At 41.1% G+C, this 27,920-nt stretch overlaps 2 protein-coding genes across 22 annotated transcripts in view; both read left to right on the top strand.

The window, feature by feature from the left end:
* dtnbb (dystrobrevin, beta b) overlaps positions 1 to 12,256 on the top strand; it is a 50,307-nt gene extending 38,051 nt beyond the window's left edge. For 5 of the 18 annotated variants that reach the window (XM_029729545.1, XM_029729548.1, XM_029729546.1 and 2 more), the window contains 11 exons: positions 1,118 to 1,192; positions 4,757 to 4,877; positions 5,283 to 5,368; positions 5,983 to 6,105; positions 7,064 to 7,160; positions 7,647 to 7,667; positions 9,598 to 9,757; positions 10,099 to 10,188; positions 10,289 to 10,348; positions 10,565 to 10,592; positions 10,844 to 12,256. In XM_029729545.1, the coding sequence (XP_029585405.1) occupies positions 1,118 to 1,192; positions 4,757 to 4,877; positions 5,283 to 5,368; positions 5,983 to 6,105; positions 7,064 to 7,160; positions 7,647 to 7,667; positions 9,598 to 9,757; positions 10,099 to 10,188; positions 10,289 to 10,348; positions 10,565 to 10,578 (847 nt within the window). In that variant the 3' untranslated portion in view covers positions 10,579 to 10,592; positions 10,844 to 12,256. The remainder of the gene's footprint in view (positions 1 to 1,117; positions 1,193 to 4,756; positions 4,878 to 5,282; positions 5,369 to 5,982; positions 6,106 to 7,063; positions 7,161 to 7,646; positions 7,668 to 9,597; positions 9,758 to 10,098; positions 10,189 to 10,288; positions 10,349 to 10,564; positions 10,593 to 10,843) is intronic. The other 13 variants (XM_029729558.1, XM_029729556.1, XM_029729555.1 and 10 more) reach the window with 13 other exon arrangements.
* A 4,968-nt stretch (positions 12,257 to 17,224) lies between these two features.
* Positions 17,225 to 27,920, top strand: part of LOC115172261 (DNA (cytosine-5)-methyltransferase 3A) — a 75,312-nt gene continuing 64,616 nt past the window's right edge. For 2 of the 4 annotated variants that reach the window (XM_029729535.1, XM_029729534.1), the window contains exons 1-3: positions 17,225 to 17,372; positions 18,874 to 19,068; positions 27,312 to 27,422. In XM_029729535.1, coding sequence (XP_029585395.1) covers positions 18,985 to 19,068; positions 27,312 to 27,422 — 195 coding nt within the window. In that variant the 5' untranslated portion in view covers positions 17,225 to 17,372; positions 18,874 to 18,984. The remainder of the gene's footprint in view (positions 17,373 to 18,873; positions 19,069 to 27,311; positions 27,423 to 27,920) is intronic. The other 2 variants (XM_029729537.1, XM_029729536.1) reach the window with 1 other exon arrangement.

Below are 27,920 nucleotides of genomic sequence, written 5' to 3'. Positions count from 1 at the left end.
TAGTTTTCTTGTCCGAGCAGCAGAGTCTGCATCTGAAATGGCACCCTATTTCCTATATAGTACACTACTTTGGGCACTGATCGAAGGTAGTGCACTATCGAAAGGTAGTGCACGGGGTGGCAGCGTAGCCTAGTGTTTAGAGCGTTGGACTAGTAACCAAAAGGTTGCAAGTTCAAATCCCAGAGCTGACAAGGTACAGATCTGTCGTTCTCCCCCTGAACAAGGCAGTTAACCCACTGTTCCTAGGCCGTCGTTGAAAATAAGAATTTGTTCTTAACTGACTTGCCTAGTTAAATAAAGGTTAAAAATAAATATAGTGAATATGATGCCATTTCAGACACACCCAGAGTAAGCCAATGAGTCAGGAGAATCTGGCCAGAGAGAGCCCCAGCCAGCCAGCAAGCTAGCACAGGACTGCGGTGCTGATATGAAAGCCAGATGGACTTAATAGTCTTTGTTTACTCTCCCAAATTACCTTCTGTAGTGCAATGTCACCTTTCCTTTCCCAGTTCCTCACCAACCACAGACTTCTAGTTTAATTAGATTCCCTGTCTGCTTTTGTTCCTCTTGTACGGTTTTAATTAGTTTTAAGCTAATCAAAATGCCAAATCTATTATTCTTTCATCCAGACCATGACAAATGAACTCACATATACTGTACAGCACAATCAGTAGCAATCTTCTACATAAAGTACAGTTGTTACCTACATGATCATGATAATCCCCAAACACGAAAGGTTGCATCCATTGATTGTAGTCTACAGTCATGATTGCTTATTCGTGAATATTACAGTAATTAACATGTTCATGCAAATGCCCTCTCTCCTCCCCTGTAGGGACAGAATCCTCAGATCTCCTTAGTGTATAATAGTATACGTACGTAAAGTATATTTCTCCTACAGTGTAGCAATAAAGTCCTGTAATCTTGTGTTTTACTGTTGCAATGTTTCCACGTACTGTACAGTAGTTTTGTATGATGATTGCTTACAGTCACCATTGCATATTCATGATTCCTACAGTATTGTAATGCAAATGTCCTCTCTCCCACCCCATAGTCAGTGTATAAGTCTATTTCACAGTGTAGCAATAAAGTGGTATAATCTTGTGTTTTACTGTAGTCAGCCGAAGCCAGTGGCCAACAATATGAACAACACAATGCTCATGTCGTCTGGGGCACCCACTCCTACTAAAAGGTAAGTTCCTCAGAATACCTATCATGTCTAACCTATTTCCAGAATTCCTTGCAGAGCATAGACCATTGTTGACCAACTGCTTCCAGCCCCTTATGTCCTGTGCCCTTAAAGATGTTGCCAAGTCCGCCCCCGACTTCCCCTTGGAATCATTCCTGAGAAAACTCATTATTTGTTAGCTACTTTAGGAGCCCTAATCATAACCTCTTGATTGAAATGACATGTATACATGTGTTCAATCGCGTCTGCTATGAGTGTGTGTGTGTGTGTGTGTGTGTTTCCGTGTGTGCGCAGTACTGTGATGTAATCAGGCATTGGCAGAAGCTCCGGGCGATTGAGAGGCAAGATTCAGAACACATTCTCCTCCAGGAGGTCACACGCACGCGCACACACTCACACACTATATTGCCAAAAGCTGCATAACAACAGAACAGAGAAATCCATTCTGATGTTTGGCGAAATTGGTTCCAGATTGTTCAAAGTTAAGCGTCAATGTGGATGCAAAGAGATGGCTGAGGTAGAGAGTTTGCTCTCGCATTATCAGATCAGAGGAAAGGTGTGTGTGTGTGTGTGTGTGTGTATGCGTGCGTGCGTGTGTGCTAAGGTCTTGTTTACGAGCAAGCCAGCATGTTCCCTCTCAAATCCTTGTAGCCTGGCGTCTGACTGTGTGAGCTGACATACTGTCACATTTGGTTTTTAAATATTAATCCATGTAATTATTACTGTGTTCTGCTTGGCTTCTTCTGATGTGAAGGGTCTGGGAGTCAAAGATGTCACTACAGCTGAATAACAGGACTCTGCTTTACCTCACTGGCGCTTAGCTCAATGCACCAAAAAAGCTTTACATTTATTTTCCGTATGTTTTAATAAATGCATTGAAGATCTTACTCACCACAGCTCTCGCATTAACAATAGCATGATGAAAACAGTATGTAGAGTATCAACCACTGTTTTGTGCCTCAAATTATACACTGTAGTATTTTTATTTTATTCCGGATTACAGTTGATGAGGTTATCTTGTCTTTTTTCTTTTATTCAGAGATGTTTTATTGTAAGCTTAGTGCATCATAGGGTTGCAAAATTCTGGGAACTTTCAATAAATTCCATGGTTTTCCCAAAATCCCATTTGGAGGATTCCCGGCATCAGGAAGGACTAAGCAGGAAATCCGGAATCCTCCAACCAGGATTTCTGGAAAACCAGGGAATTTACTGAAATTTCCATCAAGAATGGGTATTATTGTAGATTTTGTTTGTAGAGGCTTAACCTTGTATCCCCGTTTTTAACCGGAACCGTTCTGGTCCTCTCTGTCTGCTGACAAAGCCTCTTTTCACTTCTCCAGCCTCTCAAACAGATTGCTCAGCGCTGCTCTTCCAAGGACCAACCCACCGACCGACACCCCACAATTTATGACCTAATACTCATGCAGAATCACCGCACCAGAAAATACAAATCATTTGCTGTTGGTGTGTTCGATTACTTTTAATTTGGAGTTAACTGACTATTGACCGAAACGCCACCAGATATGAAATCACAGACTCAACTGGTAGGCAGACTGAATCTTATTAACGAGGGGTGTCAATATTGTTGCCATCACGCTCAAGTCGAGAACAGTTACTTACAGTATTTTCCACCTGAAATACTTCATGAAATTTCACATTGATTGCATTGTAATAACATAAACATGTGTAAGAGAGACAGATGGAGGGAGGGAGGGAGAGAGGGAGGGAGGGATAGCCCTGTGATTGTGTTGATAAACAGGTTCTGAGTGTACAGTATATGAGCAGCCGTGTTATTATGCGGTAGGGCCTAACAACAACAGCACTATTTTATTGTCCAATGGGAAATGTGTATGCTGAGACACAAAGCAGCGCAGAATCAGTCACAGAGCAGTGTTCCTACATTATACCGTTTTTGAGCATGTTGTGCGTCAAATGGCATAAGCTCATTTGAACCTAGTACAGACAGAAGGGCATTGGTGACCGGCTGCTCACAGAGGATCAACAAGCCGTTTACACACACACTTGTCTGCTAGCCTTCTCCCAGATCCACAGTATAGGTGCCGTCTTGCCAACTCCAATGCTCATTGTCATGCCAAGTTAGCATGAAAATGACATAGGAGTTGGCAGGACAGCAGAGTGGATTTGGGACCAGGCCATGAAACCAACCAACACAAACAGATCTGGGGCCAGGCTAGCAGACAAGGTTGTCTGTGACCATAGGAGTTGGCTGTACAGCACAAACAGATCTGGGACCAGGCTATTGTCGGCATTGACTGGTTCAAGGAAACTCGGTCTCTGATGAAGCAGAGGCAGTAAGACACGACCTGGTCGGAGTGGTCTTGTAGATTAATGGAGGGGAACAGCTAACAGCCCAACTCTGACTGAGCCAGTGTGGTTATCGTTCTCTTTTCCACTCTGATGTACACAAATGTATTACTTAAATCCTGGGACATAGTTGGTTTCTAACAGGACTGACCTCTCAGACTTCTCGGGCCGTTTTCCTGGACGCCAAAAAAGATTGGTAGTGACAGTCCTTAAACATGCACTCCATGAGACGGTGGAATGTACTGGGGGTATAGTCATGGGTGTGTAGTCATGGGTCGCGCGTCAGCCAAGCTAAAACCAAACGACATCCCAATTTATTTCAAGCTGGGTTTTAACTGGACTGACCTCTCAAACTCAATCTAGACTGTGTTATAACTGTTAGACAGTGGATAAAAAGCTGAAGTGGATATTAAGCTGTAGTTGAGGTTTTACAGATGCAATTTCTTTCCATCCAGATTGTTGTTTAATGGTCTTATTCATGAGGGAGAGAGGGAGGGAGGGAGGGAGAGAGGAAGATCATTGCAGACCACTCATAGAGAGGGGATAGCATATGTCCAATCATCTGTTCAGACCATATGCCTCGATGAAAACCAAAGTCACACACATATTTGACTTTTCCGGGTAAATGGTTTTGGAATGAGCAGCTGTGATGGAATCTGACATTTGTGGCCTGTTGCTGTATTGGGATTCGTGTTGTCCCCCTAAAGACTCATGGAAACCCAGGATAATCAGACCTTTTTCACACAAGTTCTTAATGATCAGACCACAGTGATGGCATAAGTTACAGGGGCGGCAGGTAGCCTAGCGGTTGGAGTGGTGGGTCAGTAACCGCAAGGTTGTTAGTTCAAATCCCTGAGCTGGCAAGATAAAAAATATGTTGATGTGCCCTTGAGCAAGACCTTTTACTTAATTGCTCCAGGGTTGTTGTTGATAATGGCTGGCTGTGACCCCACTCTCAGAGAGGTGTCCAATTTACACATGCCTATAAAATAGGGCAAATATAAACACCCACCAAATGAATTTATGATTATTTCCATGGCACTTACATGCCATTATTATTGCACATTTAAAATGTATGAAACATTATTGCTCTATGATCTCACTCCTTCTCTCCTCCCTCCCTCCCCCTTCCTCTCTCCCTCCTCCCTCTCTCTCTCTCTCTCTCTCTCTCTCTCTCTCTCTCTCTCTCTCTCTCTCTCTCTCTCTCTCTCTCTCTCTCTCTCTCTCTCTCTCTCTCTCCAGTGTCTTGGAGAGTCCCAGCAGGCTAGACGAGGAGCATCGTCTGATTGCTCGCTACGCAGCGCGCCTGGCAGCTGAGGCAGGCAACTCCACAGTGAGTAGCTCCACAGTGAGTAGCTCCACAGTGAGTTGTGTGTGTGTGTGTGTGTGACTAGTTGTGCGCCCCAGGGTGGGATTCTGTCCGCCTGCATTTAGCCTCTTCTTATTATGTAACACTTTGTGTAACTGCAGAACGTCCATAAAGAGATAACAATGATGTCTGCACCCAGAATCTAATCAGATCATGTTAAGGCTGTTACCAGAGACTAAGATGATCATTACTCACGGTGTAGTCCGTTGATCAAAGTTAAAGGTGAAATTAGATTGCAGGTTGGCTGAAAAGGCCCAGGGTGTTAGAATAGATATTCAACGTCTAAAGCACAGCACGCATGGCTTTTACTTCTGGCCAGTAGATCATGTTTGATGTGTTACTCTCTTTTATCCACTCAGTTTTATTCATTCTGTTTTTAATGGTAATTCTGTCTTTCAGCAATGTCCTCCAACAGATCTGAGTTTCAACTTTGATGCCAACAAACAACAGAGGCAGCTAATAGCAGAACTAGAGAACAAGAACAGGTGGGAATGTATTTGATTGTCACTTTATGAATAAACATGAAAAAAATTGAATAATCACTACTTAAAGTAACTGTCCAGTGAAAATGTAACTTTTAAAAGTTCATATTCTGTTCACTCATACCCAAATAATGTAGTTAACTCGTCCTATACTGGCCAAAGCATCAATTGGAGAAAAAACACTTCCAAAACCCCACCTCAAACTAAACAAGCTATTTCCTCATAGAACATGATGTCATATTGGTTCATTGGCTGAGCTGGCCAATCAGCTGTCTACTTGCATTAATATTTTTAATAACCATTCTGTTGTTGGGGTACGCCCACATCATTCCAACACAGAAAAGCTGCTTTTTAACATACTTAATTAAAAAAAACTATTTCACTCATATTGTAATGAATTATAGGTCATATTTCATAGAAATCTGGAAACACTGGACAGTTACTTTAGATTGTTTATCAGGTAATTTAGTTAAATCAGTAATTATATGTATTGTATGCTCATAACTTAAGAATTTGGTGAAATATAAGTAAATATACTGAAATCTATCTTGGTCATCAGGACCTGCTTTCAAAACGTCATCGGCAGATTTTAAATCTCCATTTTGTTGTGTCTTCTGGTCCCTCAGAGAGATCCTTCAGGAGATCCAGCGACTGCGTCTGGAGCATGAGCAGGCCTCCCAGCCCACCCCCGAGAAGGCCCAGCAAAACCCCACACTGCTGGCCGAACTCAGGCTCCTTAGGTACCACATATACACCTAGATCTATTACCCACCTATATCTTAGCTATATCCTTCTATATCTACTGTATGCTTATAACCGTCTATATCCATTTACATCTATGCCCATCTGTATCCTCTACAACCAATGTTATAACTGCTCATTGCATATTTATACACTCTATGAAGTCATAACTACGCCTTTATTAACTCTTTATTACTAATTGATATGCCTTAATAAAGTAAAGTATGCCTTAATTCTTCAGTAAACACAGCATGACCTATAACAGAACTAACATCCAGTGGCCTATGTGTGTGTTAGATATCTGTCTGTATTATGACCTATGACCCTGAGGTAGAGAGGAGGAGAAAGGCAGCCGGGAAACAGATGTTTGTGAGATTTTTGGAACGAGCAGATCGATGGACAGGACTGTGTTATCAGTCCTCAATGACATGTTGATCTCATAATGTGAATGAAGATAATTACCACATTTGACCACCAGAGGGTGTTCAGACACCAATGGTTCAATTGTATTATCGTCAGGTAAAAAGGGATTGAGCCAGTAGTGTGTTGTTGTCTCTTTCTGTTATCCTGGAGTGTAAAGCAGCAGGCTCAAAGAAGGGACTGTCTGTGAGCATGTTGTCTGTGGGATGTTGGGAAAGGGACAGATGAACAAAAGACTAACCAAAGTGTTACATCAGTGGTTTTCAAACCTGTCTTCAGGGACCCCCCCAGCCGTTCAGTGTATTTGAACTATTTCAGAGCTACCTGATTCCAATCGTCAGCTAATCATCGACTGAGGTAATTGTGAAACATCTGACGGTCCCAGAGAAGAGGTTTGAAAACCACTGTCTTACATCAGCACGACGCCACCTGACGGAAGAGTGTGGATTACCGACAGGCCTCTCAGACTTTCACCTTTCAGGAGGCAATAGGGACTGACGGCCGGGTGTTGTGTTGTGTGTGATTGTGGGACAACAGGCACAGGAAGGATGAGCTGGAGAGGCGCATGTCAGCCCTACAGGAGAGCAGACGGGAACTGATGGTCCAGCTCGAGGGACTGATGAGGCTACTCAAGGTAGGATGGTACTATGACTACAGAGTATTATACGCTCTCTGATACACTATGTCACTGTTTGTTGTTATTCTGACTTTCATATACTATCGCCGTAATATGTGTTAGTTGTATATCGGTATCAACATGTGTCATTATTGCTTTTTCATGTCATCGGGTATTCGTTAACATCAACAGTGAATTTTGTTTTATATTTTATACAACCATTTAGAATGCTGCATTGATTGTAGTTGACAGTAGTCTGCCTCGGGGTCCATTGGCTACCTTGAAAGGATCTTACAAGTATAAACCTGTCTGTTCTGTCCTGATATTAAAGCTTTTGACTCTTTTCCTTTGCCACCATCTGTCTGTCTGTCTTTCTTTCTTAATTTCTTTCTTTCTTTTTTCCTCTCCTGTCTCTCGCTCTCTCTCGCTATCTCCCTCTCACTTCCTTCCTCTCCCTCACTGCTCATGCTTTATATCACTGCTTACCAATTGGCTGGCTGATAGGATGAGGAGCAGAAGCAGGCAGTAAGTGTCTCCATATTTAGTTAACTATACATGAATACACTAATACAGCAATGCAGAAGCAGACCCGCTCATTCAGCCACCATAGTATTACGTTTCATACTACTCTCCACACTTAATGCATGTGTTGATATGTCTCAGACAGATCGTCCTTATTTTGGTACATTTGACACAGTACATGTGTACAGTAAACCATACACTAGACTACCTTATTATACACTGGGTGATTTGAGCCCTGAATGCTGATTTGGCTGACAGCTGTGGTATATCAGACCGTATACCACAGGTATGACAAAACATGTATTATTACTGCTCTAATTATATTGGTAACCAGTTTATAATAGCAATAACACACCTCAGGGGTTTGTGGTATATGGCCATATACTACACCCCCTCGAGCCTTATTGATAAATTATAACATGGCATTGTTGAATGCTCGTTTCTAATTGGCTTGAAGGGCATTCTGGAGCGTGCATTATTTCCCTATAACGCACGGTATATCAGCACGGTAGAATTCAACGGCTACAGTTAATTCTGTTCTATGTTTGAGCTGCTTTTCAAAGCAAAAGTCGTACTGAAAACATTATTAGCCTTGTTGAATTTCGATATTCATAATAGCGAGCTAGGACTGATGGTTCGGTTGGCTGAACTAGCAAGTCTGTTTGTTCGGTTACCAAGGCAACTACTGTAGCTATCTGGTAAACTTCCTAGCTAATTCAGTGGACGTTGAACACACTTTGACCTGTACATGAACACATTTAAATTATAGTCATGGCATAAAAGGGATAATCAACTCGGGGGCTCTATGCGTTCTCTGGAAAAGAAATACAACACTGTGAAAAGTTGGTTTCGCTGCATAGCCCCTTGTTGATTATCCCTTACACATTATAGTCTAATGTTACCTTGTTGGTCATTTCTATATGAGAGAGCATACATTCTAATCTACACTAAGTTAAAATAATGTTATATCTAGGTTATATGTCGCTTCATGAGATATATCAATTCTAGTCTGAGGTAAAGTCCTTTAGTGTGCTAGGTTATTTGGTGAGAACTCTGCCATGTATTCCTTTCTTTGCCAAACAAACGTCTGAGACCTGTTCCTTTCATCAAAGCTAACAACCTTCCCTCTAATGTGACTGCAGCCTGGCTAACCATCTGCTGCTTGGCTCTGAGCCATACAGTCCTGGACCAGGGCAGACTTGGGTTCAAAGTAAACAGTACTCGAAATCTTTCCAATACCTCTGTATTTGCTCAAGCCTGCCTGGAGTGCCAGTTGAGGCTGGGTTTGTAGTTTTGGGGCTATCCTATTTGTCAATTTTAAGCTAGGCAGGCTCAATCAAGCACAGATAAAGTATTCAAAATGATTCAAATAGTGTTTGAACCCAGGTCTGGCCAAGGGCCCTGCACCAACCCCCTCCTCTCCCCTCCTTACCCCCTCCCCACCCAGGGAAGGACACAGTGCCCCTTTCTCCAGGCAGTATAGAACCCAGGCGGCACATTACAGTCCCCTCTCTAGTCCCTGCAGACAGGCAGGCTCACACATGGTTCTCATTAGCTTTCAGAGCAGTGAAGGTGCTGTAATAGACTGGGTGTGTATGTTTAGGTGTGTGTCGTTGGGGGTGTAGGTGTGTGTGTGTCGCGGGGGGTGTAGGTGTGCGTGTGTCGTGTTTTCTTAGCAAAGCTAAAGTTACAAAAGTGGTGGTCTAGGCCTCCTCTAATCCTAACCCTACCTATGGGGATGTTGGTATGTTTCTATAGTATTTGGATCCTAACCCATGGTGGTGTTGGTATATTTCTATAGTATTTGGATCCTAACCTATGGTGATGTTGGTATATTTCTATAGTATTTGGATCCTAACCCATGGTGGTGTTGGTATGTTTCTATAGTATTTGGATCCTAACCCATGGTGATGTTGGTATGTTATGTTATCAGGCCCAGACAGGAGGCTCACCCCACTCTTCCCCCAGCCACGGGGCAGGCTGCTCCATGCCCATGCCCATCCGCTCCACCTCAGCTGGGTCCACCCCCACCCACACGCCCCAGGACTGCCTTGCCGGGGTGGGGGGGGACGTGCTGGAGGCCTTCGCTCACGGTGAGTGCTGGACCTCCGCCTAGCAGTCAAAACTTGGAAAAACTGGTTGAAAGGGCGTCAGTTTCTGCTTGAAAAGGCATCATGAAATCATTTCAACACGTTTTTCCCGCTGGACTATGTCCTCCTTTAGATCCAATGTGGCCCAGTGCATGTCTATTGTTAGTTATCCATTCTTGCCTTGTTTGATTCAAGGAGAACACAACACCTGTGATTGAGCTGTGCCAAATTTGAGGATTTAAGGATGCATTTTTATTTTTTTTACCATGCTTCAAAAATGGCTAGCAACTAAATGCCATGTAAATCACTGCCTACTATCAGTGACTGTGTCCTCTCTCTTTCAGGTGTACCTAGAAATCTTCGTAATGATCTGTTGGTCGCTGCAGATTCAATCACAAACACCATGTCATCACTCGTCAAGGAACTCCACTCAGGTTAGTTGAAAGGCACGTGACTTCCTGGTTGCCCGTGTTTGTTTTATAACTCTGGGACGGAGGACATCATCTCTGAATTCTTTGGGTCTTTGTCATAAAGTAGATGATGCTGCAGAGGAAGAGGACAACAACATGAGGAACGGAGGCCTAAGGGACAGGGGTGAATAAGTCTTGGCTCAGTATTATGTTATTAACATTGCTTAGATCCTGTATCAAGCTGTTTGAGATTTTGAAATGTCATTTCTTTGAAACGTCACTCTAGAATTCTAATTGTACTCCTCCATTCCAAAAGGAAGAAGGTCATTATTTGTGGAAATCGTATGTATTAGACTTTTATGTTACTGGTAATAACGAATCATTTCTCACTGTTTTCTAGCCGAGGCAGAATGAAAGGAGCGGGAAAAGTATGTATGAATATTCCGATTAGCTGTGATATTGTCCTTGTAATATCATCACATAGTAACTCATTAGTAATTCATATTGTAATACAACAAATCTGCCAAGGACCTATGAACAAAACAGAGATCAGAGGAACTTTTTCAGTCCGACATAATCGTCGAAATCCAAACTTCCTCTGTGAATAGTTATCTTTATGGTTATTTTGTACCCCCGTCTAAAACCTATCCTTCTTCCCTGCCTGTCTGTGTGTCTTCAGGCACAGTGAGAGAAGTAAAGCATCGAGGGAGCAACAACCGCTCCATCTATACCGGATGTCTGACTGGACATGACTGGAAAAGAAGAATCCAAATGAGAATCAGTCACAACAACCAAACCCTTCTATCAGGCATAAGCACGTAGAGTAATGCATGCTGTTATCAAACAGGATTTCACTATGTGAACTACTATCAAACATGTTTATTACACCTTGCTGCGGAAAAAAAGCAAGATGCTTCTATTAGCGAGTGTATATGTTGTTCTGTATAAAAACTTAAAGCTGTAATTATTATGTATTGATTGATTCCCCTCATCGTGACTGCAACGGTCAAAGGTCTAAGGAGTGGCTTGCTGTGCTTTCTCTCAACCTGTATTGTCAATAACAGACCATTCTGTGTGCATACCAAATGGCACCCTATTCCCTATATCGTGCAGTACTTTTGACCAGTGCCCTAAAGGCCCTGTTCAAAAGTAGTGTACTACATAAGGAATAGAGTGCCATTTGGAACGCTGTCTATCTATCTGTATATACTGTACACATTATACATGACCTTGGGAACACAGCACTGACCACGACCTGAAAGCAACCTATTTTCATGATGTTGATATGTTCCCTAGCCTTCATTGCTTTTGTATCATTAGAGACGGCTAGCTAGTATGTTTTCATTAGGGGTTTTGCATGAAGTTGCACTGTCCTGAGTCTGACTGGGTGTACTGTAGGTAGGTAGGTAGGTAGGTAGGTAGGTAGGTAGGTAGGTAGGTAGGTACCATGTTATGCCAGCTTTTTGTGGGTTTATCAGTGTTTCTCAACCTGTGGTCCGCAGGCCAGCACTGGTCCCAATGATGTTGCTGATCGGTCCCTCAGATAGTGCGCTGAAACTGATTTAGTCAGTTCTCAAGTGCCAGTTTTAATCTAAGTGGTCTTCATTGGAGGAAGGGCCATAGTTGGTCCTTGCAGTTCCCTAGTACAAAAAAGTTAGAGAAACGCTTGGTTCTAATGACTGCGAGGATCTGTAGTCCTGTATATTGTCATTCCTCGGAATTCACATCGGTCGTGCCCCAAATGGCACCCTATTCCCTATATAGTACACTACATTTGACCAAGGCCTATAGGGCTCTGGTCAAAAGTAGTACACTATATAGGGAATAGGGTGTCATTTAGGACAGCCTGAGTCACATACTGCTGCTACTGCGTGCTCACTCTATGTCGTGAGACACCCTTGCAAAAATATGAGGGCTGTTTGTTTGTTTGGTTAAAGGGAGCCTAGTATGGGGGCTGTTGTTGTCAATGCTAAATGTTTAATTTCATCAGGGAATCGTCCCTTTGTTAGAAACAGATTTATTATTCTCCTCGTTTTGTCTCTATAAAAAATGAACTAAGCGAGAGAAGCTAGTAAATGCATCTTAAAGAGCATTAAAACTGCATGGTTCTTCGTCCCTAATCCACCAACTAGTCACTCAGTAGTAACAGTATTTATTGTCCACGTAAAGAGCACCTCAGGACGTTAGTTTAAATGAATATTATTACATTGTGTGCTCTTTCGTTCAAATATGTTGAGTTACAGCATATCCACCTATACACCTGTACATAGGTGAGGACAGGCGGTACAGAAATCAGAGTTATGCACAGATAAGAGTTGCTTTGATAGCTTTATTTAGTTAAAATAAATGAGGACTGGAACATGTTTATGTGAGAGTTAATAGATAGGTGCTCAGGGACTGTAGAGGTAGATGGAATGTGGTGGTGGCTGGCTGTGTCCCAAATGGCACCTCATTCCCAAATGGCACCCCATTTTGACCAGGGCCTATTAGCCCTGGTCAAAATTAGTGCCCTATATAGGGAATAGGATGCCATTTGGGACGCATAATCTGTGCGGTTAACGATTATGAGTCAGTAGCCTAGGCCCTAATGGGCTCCAGACCTGTGTCTGTAGGGGTCAGAGGTCAGTGACTGATCATAAAAGAGCCTGAAGGGAGCAGACAGCAAACCTGTGTCTCAATAATCTGACTTTCTCCAAAAAGGTGCACTCAAGCACTCTTCCTCGCACATTCAAAAGCATTAAATTGGTGTGAGCATAGACTAAAGTAGAATTTCCAACATATGTATTCTATAGGTTCATTCCTTTTAAATAAACTGAGTGTACAAAACATTAGGGACACCTTCCTAACATTGAGTCGCACCCCCCCCCCACCTTTCACCTTCAGAACAGCCTCAATTTGTCAGGGCATGGACACTACAAGGTGTCGAAAGCATTCCACAGGGATGCTGGCCCATGTTGTGTCAGATGGTCCACCACCTTTGGGTGGTGGACCATTCTTGATACAAACGGGAAACTGTTGAGCGTGAAAACCCCCAGCAGCGATGCAGTTCTTGACACACTCAAACCAGTGTGCCTAGCGTGTAACAGATGTTAATCGTACTCTCCTTGCGTTGTGTTTTGTCCAAATAAATCACCCCAGCCAGTGGTCCCAGTTGAGCATTATTTATTATCTGTTGTTAAATAGGAAACAGGACGTTAGTTGTGCAGGGCCTAATGTTGTTGATGGCTGTCGATGGTAAAATCCCTTGCATTACATTTTCATACTGGGCATTAACAAAATACAATACAAAATATAACGTATAAATACCTGTGGTTAAATAGGAAATGGCATGCTAGTTGTGTAGGACTTAATGATGTTGATGGCTGTCGATGGTTAAATCTGTAGCATGAAAACAACTGTGTTAGCAGTGAGTTTATGTGACCATTACATCGGTGCGTGCTAGCTAATACAGCAATCATATACCAAAGCACATCCCGGAAAGCCCCCCATCCCTAACAGGTACCATATTCCCACTCATGTAACAATCAGAAATGTACAGCAAACTTGTACACATTGTAAAATATAAATGGAATACAGTATTCAGAACGTGACCTACCCCTTACATCACATTTTCATACTGGGGAGACCTGACGTTCGCCATCTCCCCCTATCTGCAAGCGGGGCCAATAACAACATTGTCATCAGAACTGAACCAACCAATAAGAATGCTTGAACATTAAATACACATTTCTTTAGAGGCAAGTGGAACCATAACCAACTCTGTTACACCTACTACCATACCCCATTCAAAGGCACTTCAATATTTTGTCTTGCCCATTCACCATCTGAATGGCAGATATACACAATCCATGTATCAGTTGTCTCATAGGCTTAAAAATCATTATTTTAACCTGTCTCCTCCCCTTCATCTACACCGGTTGAAGTGGATTTAACAGGTGACATTAATAAGGGATCGTAGCTTTCAACTGCATTCACCTGGTCAGTCTATGTCATGGAAAGAGAAGGTGTTCCTAAGGTTTTGTGCACTCAGTGTATATGAAGTGCTTACTTCAGGAGAAAGGACAGATTATGGGGACATAGGGCAAGTCTAGTGTTGGCTTAGAATGTTGAATGACTTAGAGGAGAAAAATAGGAGGCTATTGCTGAAGTGCTAAGTTTGACTGAGCATGTTGTTTTTGTGAATTATTGTCTGATTTGGCAATAGAAAAGCTATATAGTAGCTACAGGTTTCGAGACAGAGGTGGACTGGAAAAGGATACCGACTTACTTGAATCAGGAGAATATTAGGTCCAATAAAACACGTCTTCTGGTTGATGGAACTTTCTGTTGTTCAGGAGTTCCATGTGTCTCCGAAAACAAATCACTGACATGAATAACTTCATAACAAATGTAAGGCTTAGCAATCTGAAACAATAAACGGCCAGACAGCGAAGAGTAGGGTTTGGTCCAGTTTGGTTTGTCATGATATAACATGATAATAACATACAAATGATAATAATTGGACCAGAGTGGTAATAATTCAATGATATGGTTCCAAACACTGGTTAAGCAATGACCTGTACTGAATTTGTACTGAATTTGTACTTGAGAACTACATTTTGCATTGATATGATGTGTATAGTACAGACAGCCTATCCTAGAAGCTAGGTTCAAGGTCTTACCAACCTATTACACTGTGTCGAGAAATAGAAGAACAAATGAGTTTCTCCTTTGTATCCGTTGTTCTAAATGTGATGTTTTTATTTGGTTATTTATTTGACATCATTCTGGGTGTTATTCTAGTTTGCTTGTGGAATTGAATCATTGATAATGATTTATCGAAACACATCTCATTCAAGTGATCACTTGTCTTGCACATCAGTTAGTTGCCTAAATGATTAAGAAGAGGTTATTATATGAAACGGTGACCAATATACTGTAAAGTACAGCACAACATTGTAAAATACAAACATAGAAGTTGTAACTAATACAGATGAAGTCTTATACACTGAGGGTTTGACATTTTGTTTCTTCTACACAACAATGTATAGTCAAGATCTAAAGGAAAATTGAAGTACTGAGATAGAACCTTTGGGAAATGTAGAATTGTATTCCCTCTTCACTCCGGTCCCAGATAGGAATGCAGTGTTATGATTTGAGTTTGTGCCTAGATGTTCTGTATAAAGTACAACCCATTCATGCAGATAAAAGAATATCAGTCAGCCTTTTAAGTAGGAGTTTTAGTCTCAGTCTGTGACCATGTGGAAAAAGTTTATTTATGTATTGTTGTTCAGGAGGGAAAGTAGTACACTTTTTTGTTCAGCCTTTACATTTGTGCCAAAATGTTTGCAGACTTTGTGTGTCATCATACAGATATATCTACATTCTATATGTTGTTGTTGTTGATGTCCAAATTTTGTCATGATATAATCGAGACCGCCCACATTTACATGGTCTTCCTTAATTAAAATGTAGAATCGTTACAAGTTCTAGAGCTATCAACAGTTCTAGAACCACCAACCGTTCTAGAGCTACCAACCGTTCTAGAGCTACCCACCATTCCTGAGCTACCAAGAGTTCTTAAGCTACCAAGAGTTCTAGAATGATCTCCTTCTAGCCAACAGAGGCAATAGAAAGGTACATACAGCACTTTGTGATCATGTTTTTTTTGCATAGAGAAAATGTGCAAGATGATGAACCACAAGCTTCCCTAAATGATATTTATCTATCTCTGTGTTATGTACTGTTATGCTTCTGGTAAACATTTGTTTCTCATGTTCATTTTTAAAACATGCTTTTATGTCACATGACCACTGTCTTTTGTAAATAAAATGAATAAATTGTGAAATATATTAAAAGATTTAAACGCTTGATATGCTTTGTAATGGGATGCCTTTTTGCAGAACTGTATTTACTGGTTGTTATCATTTGCCCTATGTACTACACTGTCTATGTGGCCTTGACTGTCATAACCTTACAGCACAGTTTCGGTATACATAGTTTGCTGTTTTTCAAGTAATTGAGTGGTTGTTGAAAGCCCCAAAATTCTTCCTGGGGGAAAAAACTCCCTCCTATCTGATGAGATTACCATTGGTCCCAGGGAGTAATATCCTCTAGGACGTCCAATGATAAACAATATCTCCTGATGTTTAATGTGCAGAAGAACTGTAATCATAACAGACAAATAAGACATCAGACCAGACCACACAGAGAGAGAAAACAAGACAGAGGTCAACTAGATACTTGGATGTCTGTAGAGGAGTGCTATGTTTCAGGTAAGGTGTGTACGCGCGTGCATGTATGCATGCGTAGGAGTGTTTGTGTGCTTGTGTGTTGTATGTGCATATGTGTCTGTCTATCTGTGCAAGGGGGTCAGTGAGAGCAGCCCCAGGTCCTGTTCTCCTCTCCCTCTGCTGTGGGTTGTGTCATCATTCTGCTGTCCTTGACTGAACCAGTCCATGAGAATTAGAGAAAGTCAGTCGACTCTACAGACGTGCGGTGTGATGAGAGGAGCTCCTGGCTCCAGCCATGCTTCTAGCTCACTGAACCACATCCACCTGCTGTGTCTGTCTGTCTGTCTGTCTGTCTGTCTGTCTGTCTGTCTGTCTGTCTGTCTGTCTGTCTGTCTCTGCCCCCCCTCTCTCTCCATCTCTCCCTCCCTCCTCCCTCCTAAAGAGCTGTCTGCTCCTCCCCTGGGTTTTGTTCTGTTTGTGCATGTAAGAGCCTCAGCCACTATACTATGTGTCTGACACTGACATAGCCTACTGACATCCTTCTGAAGCAACAGACAGAACGTACAGTATGTTCCCGTCTAGTGGGCATGTATGGAAATAATGTATGATAAGTATGAAGAATTTGAATTACTATCACTATATTTGTTTAATCAATCCACTAAACAGGTAACTTAGGTCAAATCACTCTTGACAAAATGAAGACTGTCGTTAATGGGTTTTATTTATTGGGATATTGGTCTTCAATATTTGGCACAGATTTTGAAACAATGTAAGCATATATTTTATAAGAATATAAGCCTAATGGCTAGCAGCAGCCGTTACCCCACTACCTTTAGGACCTGGTGGAGAAACGATCAGTCTGTTGGCCCCTGCAGTGTGAGCGGAGCATCTGGCGAAGTGCTGGCCGGCTGGGGAGTTGGAGGACGGGGAGAGAAGAAGGAGTATCCGGGAGCAAGAGAAAACAAAAAGGGTCAGGCCTGGGACTTGGCAAAACGGGTAATGAACACCGTGACATAGCCCGTTATCACCAAACCCTCTGTAGGGGTAGCCTAACCTTTATCGGAACAGACACAGTCATGAGAGCCCTGAGAACGGAAGGCAGATTGGCTGCACTCGATTGTGCTGGTGAAGGGAAACGGATAGCCGTTGTGTGCTTTTGCAGATGTGGAGACTGACGATTAGACATTTGTGATATGCACTTGAACTTGATGACGGCGTATTTGTAGACACAGAACGGCGATTGTTGCTACAGAATACCGGCCCGTCTGAACATAACGGGGTTTTTTATCCTTCAAATGGTTGTGGCCTATGAACGGGATAGGCTACAGTCCACCGGTTTACAGATTCTGATTTCCCCTGCAAATACGTGTAAAACGTTGTAATTTAGCCTTCAAGAGTGACAAATGCAGGTGACCGCCAGCCATGTGTGCATTGATAAAGTATTTAATTCAATCATAACTGTCATAATGTATCAGATTTGTGTTTTGTGCTGACAATGGAACAGTAGGCCGTAACACTGAATCCACACTCATGTTGTATATTTCAAAAGTAACACGTTTTAGAGATGCAATGTCACTTTCCGCAAAATGTTGGTCTGATCACGAAGAAAAATCGAAACGTGCATTTACACTTTAACAATACTGATACATTTATCAATATGTTAAAATGTCTATTAACTATCATTCCAATCTGTTCTAAATGTTGCAATTCACGCTACATGTGTGCCAATGTGTCAGAAAGTCTGCCTGTGTGTGCGCTTGGGTGAAAGTGTATCTTGGGCACTTTAACGCCGGCAGTTATCGGTAGTGTAGGACCAGCTAGTTAAAATGGGGGCAATGACCAAAACACCAAGGACGTTTAGCCTATAACAAGACTAGGTCTATATCACAAGCCTTCTGGAAAAATGACTGAAAAGTGTTACTTTTACAATCAACATTGACACTGTAAATGTAGGATCGAAAGTGCACATTTTAGGCTTTTGATCTCAGTTAGGTAAAGAGGTAGTAGGCCATAGTGGGCTGGTCTAGGCCTTGCTTGCAGCCTGTGCAAAGCACTAAGTCTAGTTTGAAAAGACGGGCTATAATGAAAATCTAATATGCATGTAGACTGTAATATGCATATTGCACGTGTTATATTGTGTGTAAGAGAAACTGGAGAGAAACTAGAGCGAACTTGACACTTCTCAGCATCCTTAAAATGTAACTTTTAACATCTAACTTGTAATGTCATAACTGTAGTAGACTACATGTAAAGACATGGATAATTTGTCCCTAACAGGCCCTACTGTTGCCTAATCAGATCACTGCAATTAGTAGGGAGACTGTTATTGATTGAATCCATTGTGTAGGCTAGAATAATGTTCAACTTAATACAAAAACGAAGGAATAATAATAAAGCTATAATATTATAATAATAAATACTTATGTTTTTGTCCTTATTTTATGTATTGCCAGTTTTTCTGCATGAATGATTCAATTTATTGTTCTTCATATTGCAGGGGAGGATCATCGATCACCATTTTTTTGTTTCATTTATTTTATTTATCCAATTTTGAAGCTTCCTCTGATTTCCGTTAAGAATATCATCCATACGATTTGCACCCTTGGCGATGCCGTCCAACACTGTTGCCACCACCAACACCGCTGCATTCAAACACTCTGACTACACCTGTGATGAACCTGGGAACAGAATGGTAAGAAACAAACAGCTGCGTAATGCAAAACGACTGTCATTAAAGCCCTATAACATGCTATTACGTTATAACAGTGTGTATTACAAATGCATTATAACACGTCATCAGAGATCAGAGGTCTTATCATGGATTTTTGTTGTTGTTGCATCATTAACCTGAACCACTGTGTAATTGATTTTATTCATTTATTGGGGAAAATAAATGTAATACAACTATAACACGTTAAAGCAATTCTCTTGCTTCCACCACGGTCCCAGATGGAACACATGTCATTTCCATATTATTTCCACTTCATTTCCATACGAGAATAGACATACCACAAAATACACCCAGCATATTTTGCCATTGTTGGTAAAGTTTCATATAGTTCAATGAATCTATACGCTGCACAGTTGTACTACGCACATCATAAAAAATCATGCTGGATCACTGTAAGTTAGCCACCCATGATCTCTCGTCAACAGAATATGTAACATAAATGGCATCTGACCAAATGACTCAAGATTTTAGTTCTGGGTTAGCTGTGATTAACCACCCATTACCCACATGAACAACTCAGGATGTGAAAGGGCTTTATAAATACATTTGATCGATAGCCCCTCCACCCATTTTTGTGGTTTATATAACTGGACTCAATCCATCAGTGTAGGTCATGCTTTATTGACAAATATACCCGTAGTATCACCAATCACCTCTTTAGCTCAGACCAACCCCATAGATATTGGTGACCAGTGTCTATCGGTCATCTATCTAATGTATGTTGCCATGTCCTCTACTTAGGGTTAACCAGCTTTTAGGAAAATCAATGAAGAGACGCTCCTAAATGCTGGACGCTTATTAGTCAATATAACCAATTAGCAATATCGCCGATACCAGTTGGAGCTCAGAGAATTTAGCCATAGAGATTAGTTTCCAGTAACCACTGTCTATATGTCATCTAATATATGTGGTTAACCAAGTTCTATAAAATCAGTAAGGAGACGCTATAGGGCCCCTAGTGATGAAAATATGGGAAAAAAAGAAAATCATTTATAAGTGGAGTCTGTAACATGATCACATAGGCCTACTGTACACAGTAGTTAAAGCATCCTTGACCCCCCCCCCCCCCACCCCCCCTCCCATGGTAGTTTTCTGTATTATGTGCTGATTGTGCCTGTTAGAAAGATGCCACTGGTTTGTTACTGTGACGTGGGGCGTTGGCTGTTGTATGATGAGCCAGCCAGCCAACTGCTGTGTTATACTGGGGCATTTCCTCTCTCCTCTCTCCTCTACTACACTCTCCTCCCATCACACTGCCTGCCCAATGTATTCTTGTTGCTAAGCAACAACCATTGCCTTAAATAAACCGACTTCCGACTGAAAATAGTGCCAGAGATATGGAATAGTGCCGAATAGTGTTATAGGGTTCATTGTATTTTATGCTATGTAGTGCTTTATGAATTGCCATATTCACATATTTTAGTAATGTGTCATAATGGTGTGTTGTGTTTCATTGAACATTTTCAGGATTTTGTCAACACAACACGAGACTACATGTCCATGGAATCAGACAGAGAGGCATCATTTAGTGCATACAGACATTCCCTATTCTAGAATTACGCCCGTGCGATTACCTTCTTTCCACGCTTGGTGATTTTGTGACAAGGGGGACGGTGACAGCTAATCCCTTATAGAACGGCAATAGGAGTGCATGCAGTGCCAATACTCCTTTGGTGGAGGCAGGCTTAACCAGGCACTAGGGCTGTGTCCCAAATGGCACCCCTATTCCCTGTACAGTGCACTACTTTTGACCAGGGCCCATAGGGAACTGTGTAGGGAATAGGATGCATTTGGGAAGCAGCCCTAGATAGGAGGAGGAGGAGGAGGGAAATCACTGCTGGAGATATAAACAACAATGAAAATGCAAAATCACAATTTTATCAATCTAATGTCAAGTTGGAGGATTATGTGAATGAATGAAATATTGCATATGAATCCAGGTCTCGCCCAAGTCATGTTAAAACAAAACAAGGTTTTCAGGTCAGTCGATTTCCATGTACTAGATACTAGATTTACTACAAATAATGTGACTAGATAATGTGGCTGCCTTTTTGTTGTTCACTGTGCTCCATCCCCTTTAAAAAGCCAAGGCTGTTTTTCATCACCTGCTCCCAGTAGCTCCCACCTCGTGATGCTGATAGCTGGTTGCTAAGCAGGATTTGGTCTACTTCAATTAATTGTTCAAGCTTGTCTCCCTTCTTACCCCAAACAACACACTCACTAAGACACTCAGTCAGTACATATTATTGAGTTAATATTGAGGCCCTGGGTCTGTATTTACAAAAAGAGTCTGTCAGAGTAGGAGTGCTGATCTAGGATCAGGTCCCCTGGCCCAGAGCAACTGCAGGGGTGCTGGGTCAGGGTGGATATAGGGCTTTTTCTTAGGGGGAAGACAGTTTTATTCATCAAAGGGAATGTGCAGGAGGGGGTCCACACTAGGGCTGTGGTGGTCATAAAATCTTGTCAGACGTGATTGTCAAGCAAATAACTGTCTGTCTCACGGTAATTGACCGTTAATTAACACAAACACATTTAGCATCTCCTGGCTTCCACACATAGCCTACAAGCCATTTTAAAAAGTCTAATAAATCCATGTAATATAGCCTACACCTTCACAATAAATCCATTATTTATTTTAGACAGGTCAAAAGAAGCAAGATATGAAGAAAATGTACTCTATTTCAGAAGAAAATAATAGCATACTCTGATCTCTGAGTTGTCCTTATGTTAGGTCCTGATCTGGCTATGCCAAATGGCTGTGGGCTACACTAGTTCATTTAGCAGATAAGATTTGCTTATAATTCTGTGGCATTATTTTACATTATTTTATAGTATGAAGAATACAACTGAACAAAGCTGAATAAAATATAAATATTTTCTCCAAATGATTTGAGGGAGTTCGCACAGTGGCGGTTCTAGACCCTTTCTACTGGGGGGGCCAAGCTGGGGCCAGTTACATTAGACGTTATTGTTGTCATATCGTTTTGCATGTGGTACGATACTGTTGTGTTCCGCCTAAAGCCGTCCCTCTAGAAAATGTGTGGGTTAAATTAGTGTTCCGCTGTCTAATAACGGATGTAAAAAATGAACGATGTAAAAATGATTTCATACTCCACATTTAGGGGGGCCACAAGGGGGTCCAAAATTGTTGTCACAGGGGCACTGCTGTCACAGGGGCACCCCCCCCGAACCGCTAGTGAGTGCGCACATGCGGCTAATCTGTGTTCAGCGGTTAACAAAGAAATAGGTATTCCTATACGCTTAATTTAGAGTTATTAATGTAACTTTAGTTGTTCTACAAACGTTGAGCTATATGTTTAGATCTTTAATACATTGTAAGACTGCATGATGAGACTCTAATGATGATTTGAAAAAAGTATATTGAAAGGCATGAGCTCTGCTTTGTTTTTTGCGCAGGCTGTACACACTACATCACACATTCACAATTTGACAAGCACTTGATAATGCCTCGAATTTCACGGCGGAACCCTAAATAAATCCATGCCTTTAGGGCCTGGAGTGCTGCGTTGTGCCATTATCCCTGAGTGTGCTGCGCAATCTGAAGCGTCTCTCACTCACACGGCTCTCCGTCACATGATCGGGTCTTTCTCACAGGCTACAAGTTAAGACAGACACATCAGGGACGCAACTGCGTGCGTCCTTATCCAATTCCGAGGTGCATATTGAACATATTGGATGAACTGTCCACATTTATCAGCCAACAAGACGGGTAGGCCTAACGAACAGCAAAAGCATGAGCCTATATCTACTATCCCTCATAGTACAAAAGTCGACCTATTCTATTCTGTGCGAGAAATAAATATTCTACATCGTCTGGGACAGTTGTGGGATGCGATAGATCCCAAATTAATACAATCACTAGCATAAAAAAAAACAGTTTTTATGCAATGTGGCTGACGCAACAGATCAGAACGTTTACCTCAAAATGTTGATCAACTATTAGGCTATTTCTTCACATTATAAGCACAGCAATGCGCACATGGTAGTAGGATATAAGCGTGAATATTCCATTAGCGGAAAACACCATTATCAAAAGTGACCGCAAATGCAATTATGCATGTAATGCTTTTATTAAAAAGGTGCATTTTTATGGTGAAAATTATCTTCCCCAAACTTGAAACTCATGCGCTGCTTATGTATACCACTTGGGCTCTACACCCCTTGTGAAGCGGATTAATGTGCTTAATTTTAGGCTAATATTGTAACCCATCAGACTATTCTTGATTGAATATTGTCTTTACATATACCAAATAATATACAGTTGAAGTCAGAAGTTTACATACACTTAGGTTGGAGTCATTAAAACTTGTTTTTCAACCACTCCACAAATTTCTTGTTAACAAACTATAGTTTTGGCAAGTCGGTTAGGACATCTACTTTGTGCATGACACAAGTAATTTTTCTAACAATTGTTTACAGACAGATTATTTCACTTATAACTCACTGTATCACAATTCCAGTGGGTCAGAAGTTTACATACACTAAGTTGACTGTGCCTTTAAACAGTTTGGAAAATTCCAGAAAATGATGTCATGGCTTTAGAAGCTTCTGATAGGCTAATTGACATAATTTCAGTCAATTGGAGGTGTACCTCTGGATGTATTTCAAGGCCTACCTTAAAATTCAGTGCCTCTGCCTGATATCATGGGAAAATCTAAAGAAGTCAGCCAAGACATCAGAAAAAAAATTGTAGACCTCCACAAGTCTGGTTCATCCTTGTTGTGGGGGTGCTTTGCTGCAGGAGGGACTGGTGAACTTCACAAAATAGATGGCATCATGAGGCAGGAAAAATATGTGGATATATTGAAGCAACATCTCAAGACATCAGTCAGGAAGTTAAAGTTTGGTCGCAAATGGGTCTTCCAAATGGACAATGACCCCAAGCATACTTCCAAAGTTATGGCTTAAGGAGAACAAAGTCATGGTATTGGAGTGGCCATCACAAAGCCCTGATCTCAATCCTATAGAAAATTTGTGGGCAGAACTGAAAAAGCGTGTGTGAGCAAGGAGGCCTACAAACCTGACTCAATTACAAAGACAAAAAATTACACACAGCCATTTTCAATGCAAGGACAGGCGTCACCAAAAGCAGAAAACCAGCTAAAATGATGCACTAACCTTTGACAATCTTCATCAGATGACACTCCTAGGACATTATGTTAGACAATACATGCATTTTTTGTTCAATCAAGTTCATATTTATATCCAAAAACAGCATTCTACATTGGCGCGTGACGTTCAGAAAATGTATTTCCCCCAAAACTGCCGGTGAATCAGTACTACAATTTACAAAAATACTCGTCATAAACGTTGATAAAATATTAAACTGTTATTCAAATAATTATAGATTAACATCTCCTGAATGCAACCGCATTGACAGATTTCAAAATAACTTTACTGGGAAAGCACACTTTGCAATAATCTGAGTAATGTGGTCAGCAATACAGATAGCCGCCATTTTGGAGTCATCTAAATGCATAAATAGCATTAGAAATATTCACTTACCTTTAATCATCTTCATCAGAAGGCACTTCCAGGATTCCCAGGTCCACAACAAATGTTGTTTTGTTCGATAAAGTTCATAATTTATGTCCAAATAACTCCATGTTGTTTGCGCGTTCAGTAAGCTACTCAAAATGTAGGACGCGCGAGGAAAATGTCACGAAGAAGAGTTACAAAAAAAATCTATTTACGTTCGTTCAAACATGTCAAACGTTGTATAGCATCAATCTTTAGGGCCTTTAGAACGTGAAGATTCAGTCATATTCCAACCGGACTCATGCATTGTCTTGAAAAACGTTTTGGAACAGAGCTACCTCTCGCGTGAATGCGCGCCAATGAACTGACATCCTTCCCTGGGTTACCAACTTCCCAGCCTTCTCATTCGGTATCTGTTCATCATAGACGCCTCAAACAACTTTCTAAAGACTGTTGACATCTAGTGGAAGCCTTAGGAAGTGCAAAATGAATCCTAAGTCACTGTGTGTTCGATTGGCAATGACTTGAAAAACCTACAGGCACCAGATTTTTCATTTCCTGGTTGTATTTTTCTCAGGTTTTTGCCTGCCATATGAGTTCTGTTATACTCACAGACACCATTGAAACAGTTTTAGAAACTTCAGAGTGGTTTCCATCCAAATCTACTAATAATATGCATATTCTAGTTTCTGGGCCAGAGTAGTAACCTGTTTAAATTGGGTACGTTTTTCATCCGGCCATGAAAATACTGCCCCCTAGCCCAGACAGTTTAATGTATTTGGCTAAGGTGTATGTAAACTTCTGACTTCAACTATATGTGTGACATTTGTTTTGATTTAGAATGGACCATTATCATACACCTGTCTCGAAACAGGGACAGTGGGAAAAAATACATAGCATTAAATAGCGAATGGAGCAAATGGAGCGAATGGAGCATTAAATAGCGAATTAAATACATTAAATAGCGAATGGAGGACACTTTTCCCTGTGGTTTATTTTCATGCCAGCCAGGTAGGCTATACTCCTGTTGTAAATATAAGCAATGTGCTTAAAATTAGGAAAGTTGAGAAATAAATATAGTAGGCCTAGCCTATAGAAAACTGATGGGACCCTTTTAGTAGAGGCCATCAATCTGTTTTCTCCCAATTGCATAGCCTATAAAAATGTTGAGCAACATGAGATCACTGATTCGATTTTCAAATATATTTGAATTGATGTCAGAGTGATTAGAGGGACAATAGAGTGCTGAGTACCAGGCAGTTAGCAAGTTTGGTAGGCTACTAACGACCATCAGCAGCATCAGAGTTTGAAGAAGCCTAATTACCGTGACTAAACGGTCATGTGGAATTTGAATGCCTTCGTGATCACCAGTGTGGCGGTAATACGGTCACCGCAACAGTCCTAGTCCACACACACACACACACACACACACACACACACACACACACACACACACACACACACACACACACACACACACACACACATACACACACACACACACACACACCCACAGTGTCTTTGTAACAGTGTCATTAGGGAATGTATCTCAGTGAGGTCAGGCTCTGTGGTAGTAGCTATAGCTATAGCTCTCACTTCACCCAGACTCAAAGGGACATGTCATTCAAATCCCATCTGTCCCATTGTCTCTCTTTATCCCAAAGAGGCACAGGATAGAGACCTATTGAGAGAGAGAGTCCCTAAACTGTTCAAGAGTTGTAATGTATACTGCATACTGGACAGGGTTGAGGTCAATTCCATTTCAATTCCAGTCAATTCGGACAGTAAACGACATTCCAAATCCACATTTTTGTCGTTACAAAAACAATTAAGTGAATTGGAATTGGAATTAGAACTTCAGTCTACTTCCTGAATTGACTGGAATTGAAATGGAATTGACCCCAACCCTGTACAGTATACAGTTACACTACAATTAGAATCACATTACACATTCATACTGCCTCTCAATCCTATGGGTGATGTTTACTATGCATATCATTTTAACTGTGAACTTGTGATTCTAATCTGTTAATGTGCGTTTGTTAAGAGTTGGAATATATACTGTTTACATAAGAGCTAATCAGTCAATTCAGGGTACAATTTTAGGGTCAAAGTAGACACATTCAATAAGCTAGTTGATAGTAGTCAGATAGCTAGTTGAAGGATGTCACATTTTTTGTATGATTGGTTTGTGATTCTACCTGACGCTACTGTGATTCTATCTGATTCTACCTGATTCTACTGTGATTTAATCTGATTCTACTGTGATTCTATCTGATTTTACTGTGATTCTATTTGATTTTACTGTGATCTATGTGATTCTACTGTAATTCTATCTGAGTATACCTGACTCTTCTGTGATTCTATCTGATTCTACTGTAATTCTGATTTTACTGTGATTCTATGTAATTCTATCTGAGTATACCTGACTCTTCTGTGATTCTATTTGATTTTACTGTGATTCTATGTGATTCTACTGTAATTCTATCTGATTATACCTGACTCTTCTGTGATTCTGATTCTACTGAAATTCTATTTGATTCTGTAATTCTTCCTGATTCTACTGTAATTTTATTTGATTCTACTATGATTCTACCTGATTCTACTGTGATTCAACCTGATTCTTCATATGAGGTTGAAAATATTGTGTTGTGTGTTGTTGTTTGACAGAGTGAGATTGATAGTATTGTGTTGTTGTTTGACAGAGTGAGAGCACGATACTGGACAAGGAGCTGGCACCAGAGGAGAAGCCAGCTAAAAGCATCACCAGCTATAAAGTGGTCAGGCCTGCTGGGAGGAAACGCAAGCAGATACCTGTGAGTAGATCATTTGTAATAATATCCTTATTGTGCTTTTCCATTTTTTTCATAACCATCAGTGGAGAAACAAGAAACGCTGTCGTGCGGACCTGAAGACTACACGCGTTGTAGGTTTATTGTAAAACGAGCTAAATTTACAATTCGGTTATTAAAATGATCCCAGATATGTTTGTAAACAAAATTTCAAGTTTCACGTTCATATGCCATATGTCATAGGGCCTATAACATATAATATGTGTTTACAGTCCTTGCGAAGGGATCTCTTACGAAACTCCATCACGCAAAGTGACATTGTGCCTCGGTGTTTTCACAGCTGTGAGATGCTTGGATAGCAGCCGTAGGGAAAACACTGTGCCAGAGAATAAGGTTGGGCATTTGAAAGGATTTCACAATTCCAATAATATCATTACATTATTTCAGATATCTGGATAGTGGAAAAAACATGTTTTTCGGTAACTTTGTTTAAACTTGGACACTTGTTTGCTGCTCACCCTG

Source organism: Salmo trutta, chromosome 33 (assembly GCF_901001165.1).
Source record: "Salmo trutta chromosome 33, fSalTru1.1, whole genome shotgun sequence".
NCBI lineage: Eukaryota > Metazoa > Chordata > Actinopteri > Salmoniformes > Salmonidae > Salmo > Salmo trutta.
This window is presented reverse-complemented; position numbering and strand designations above follow the sequence as displayed.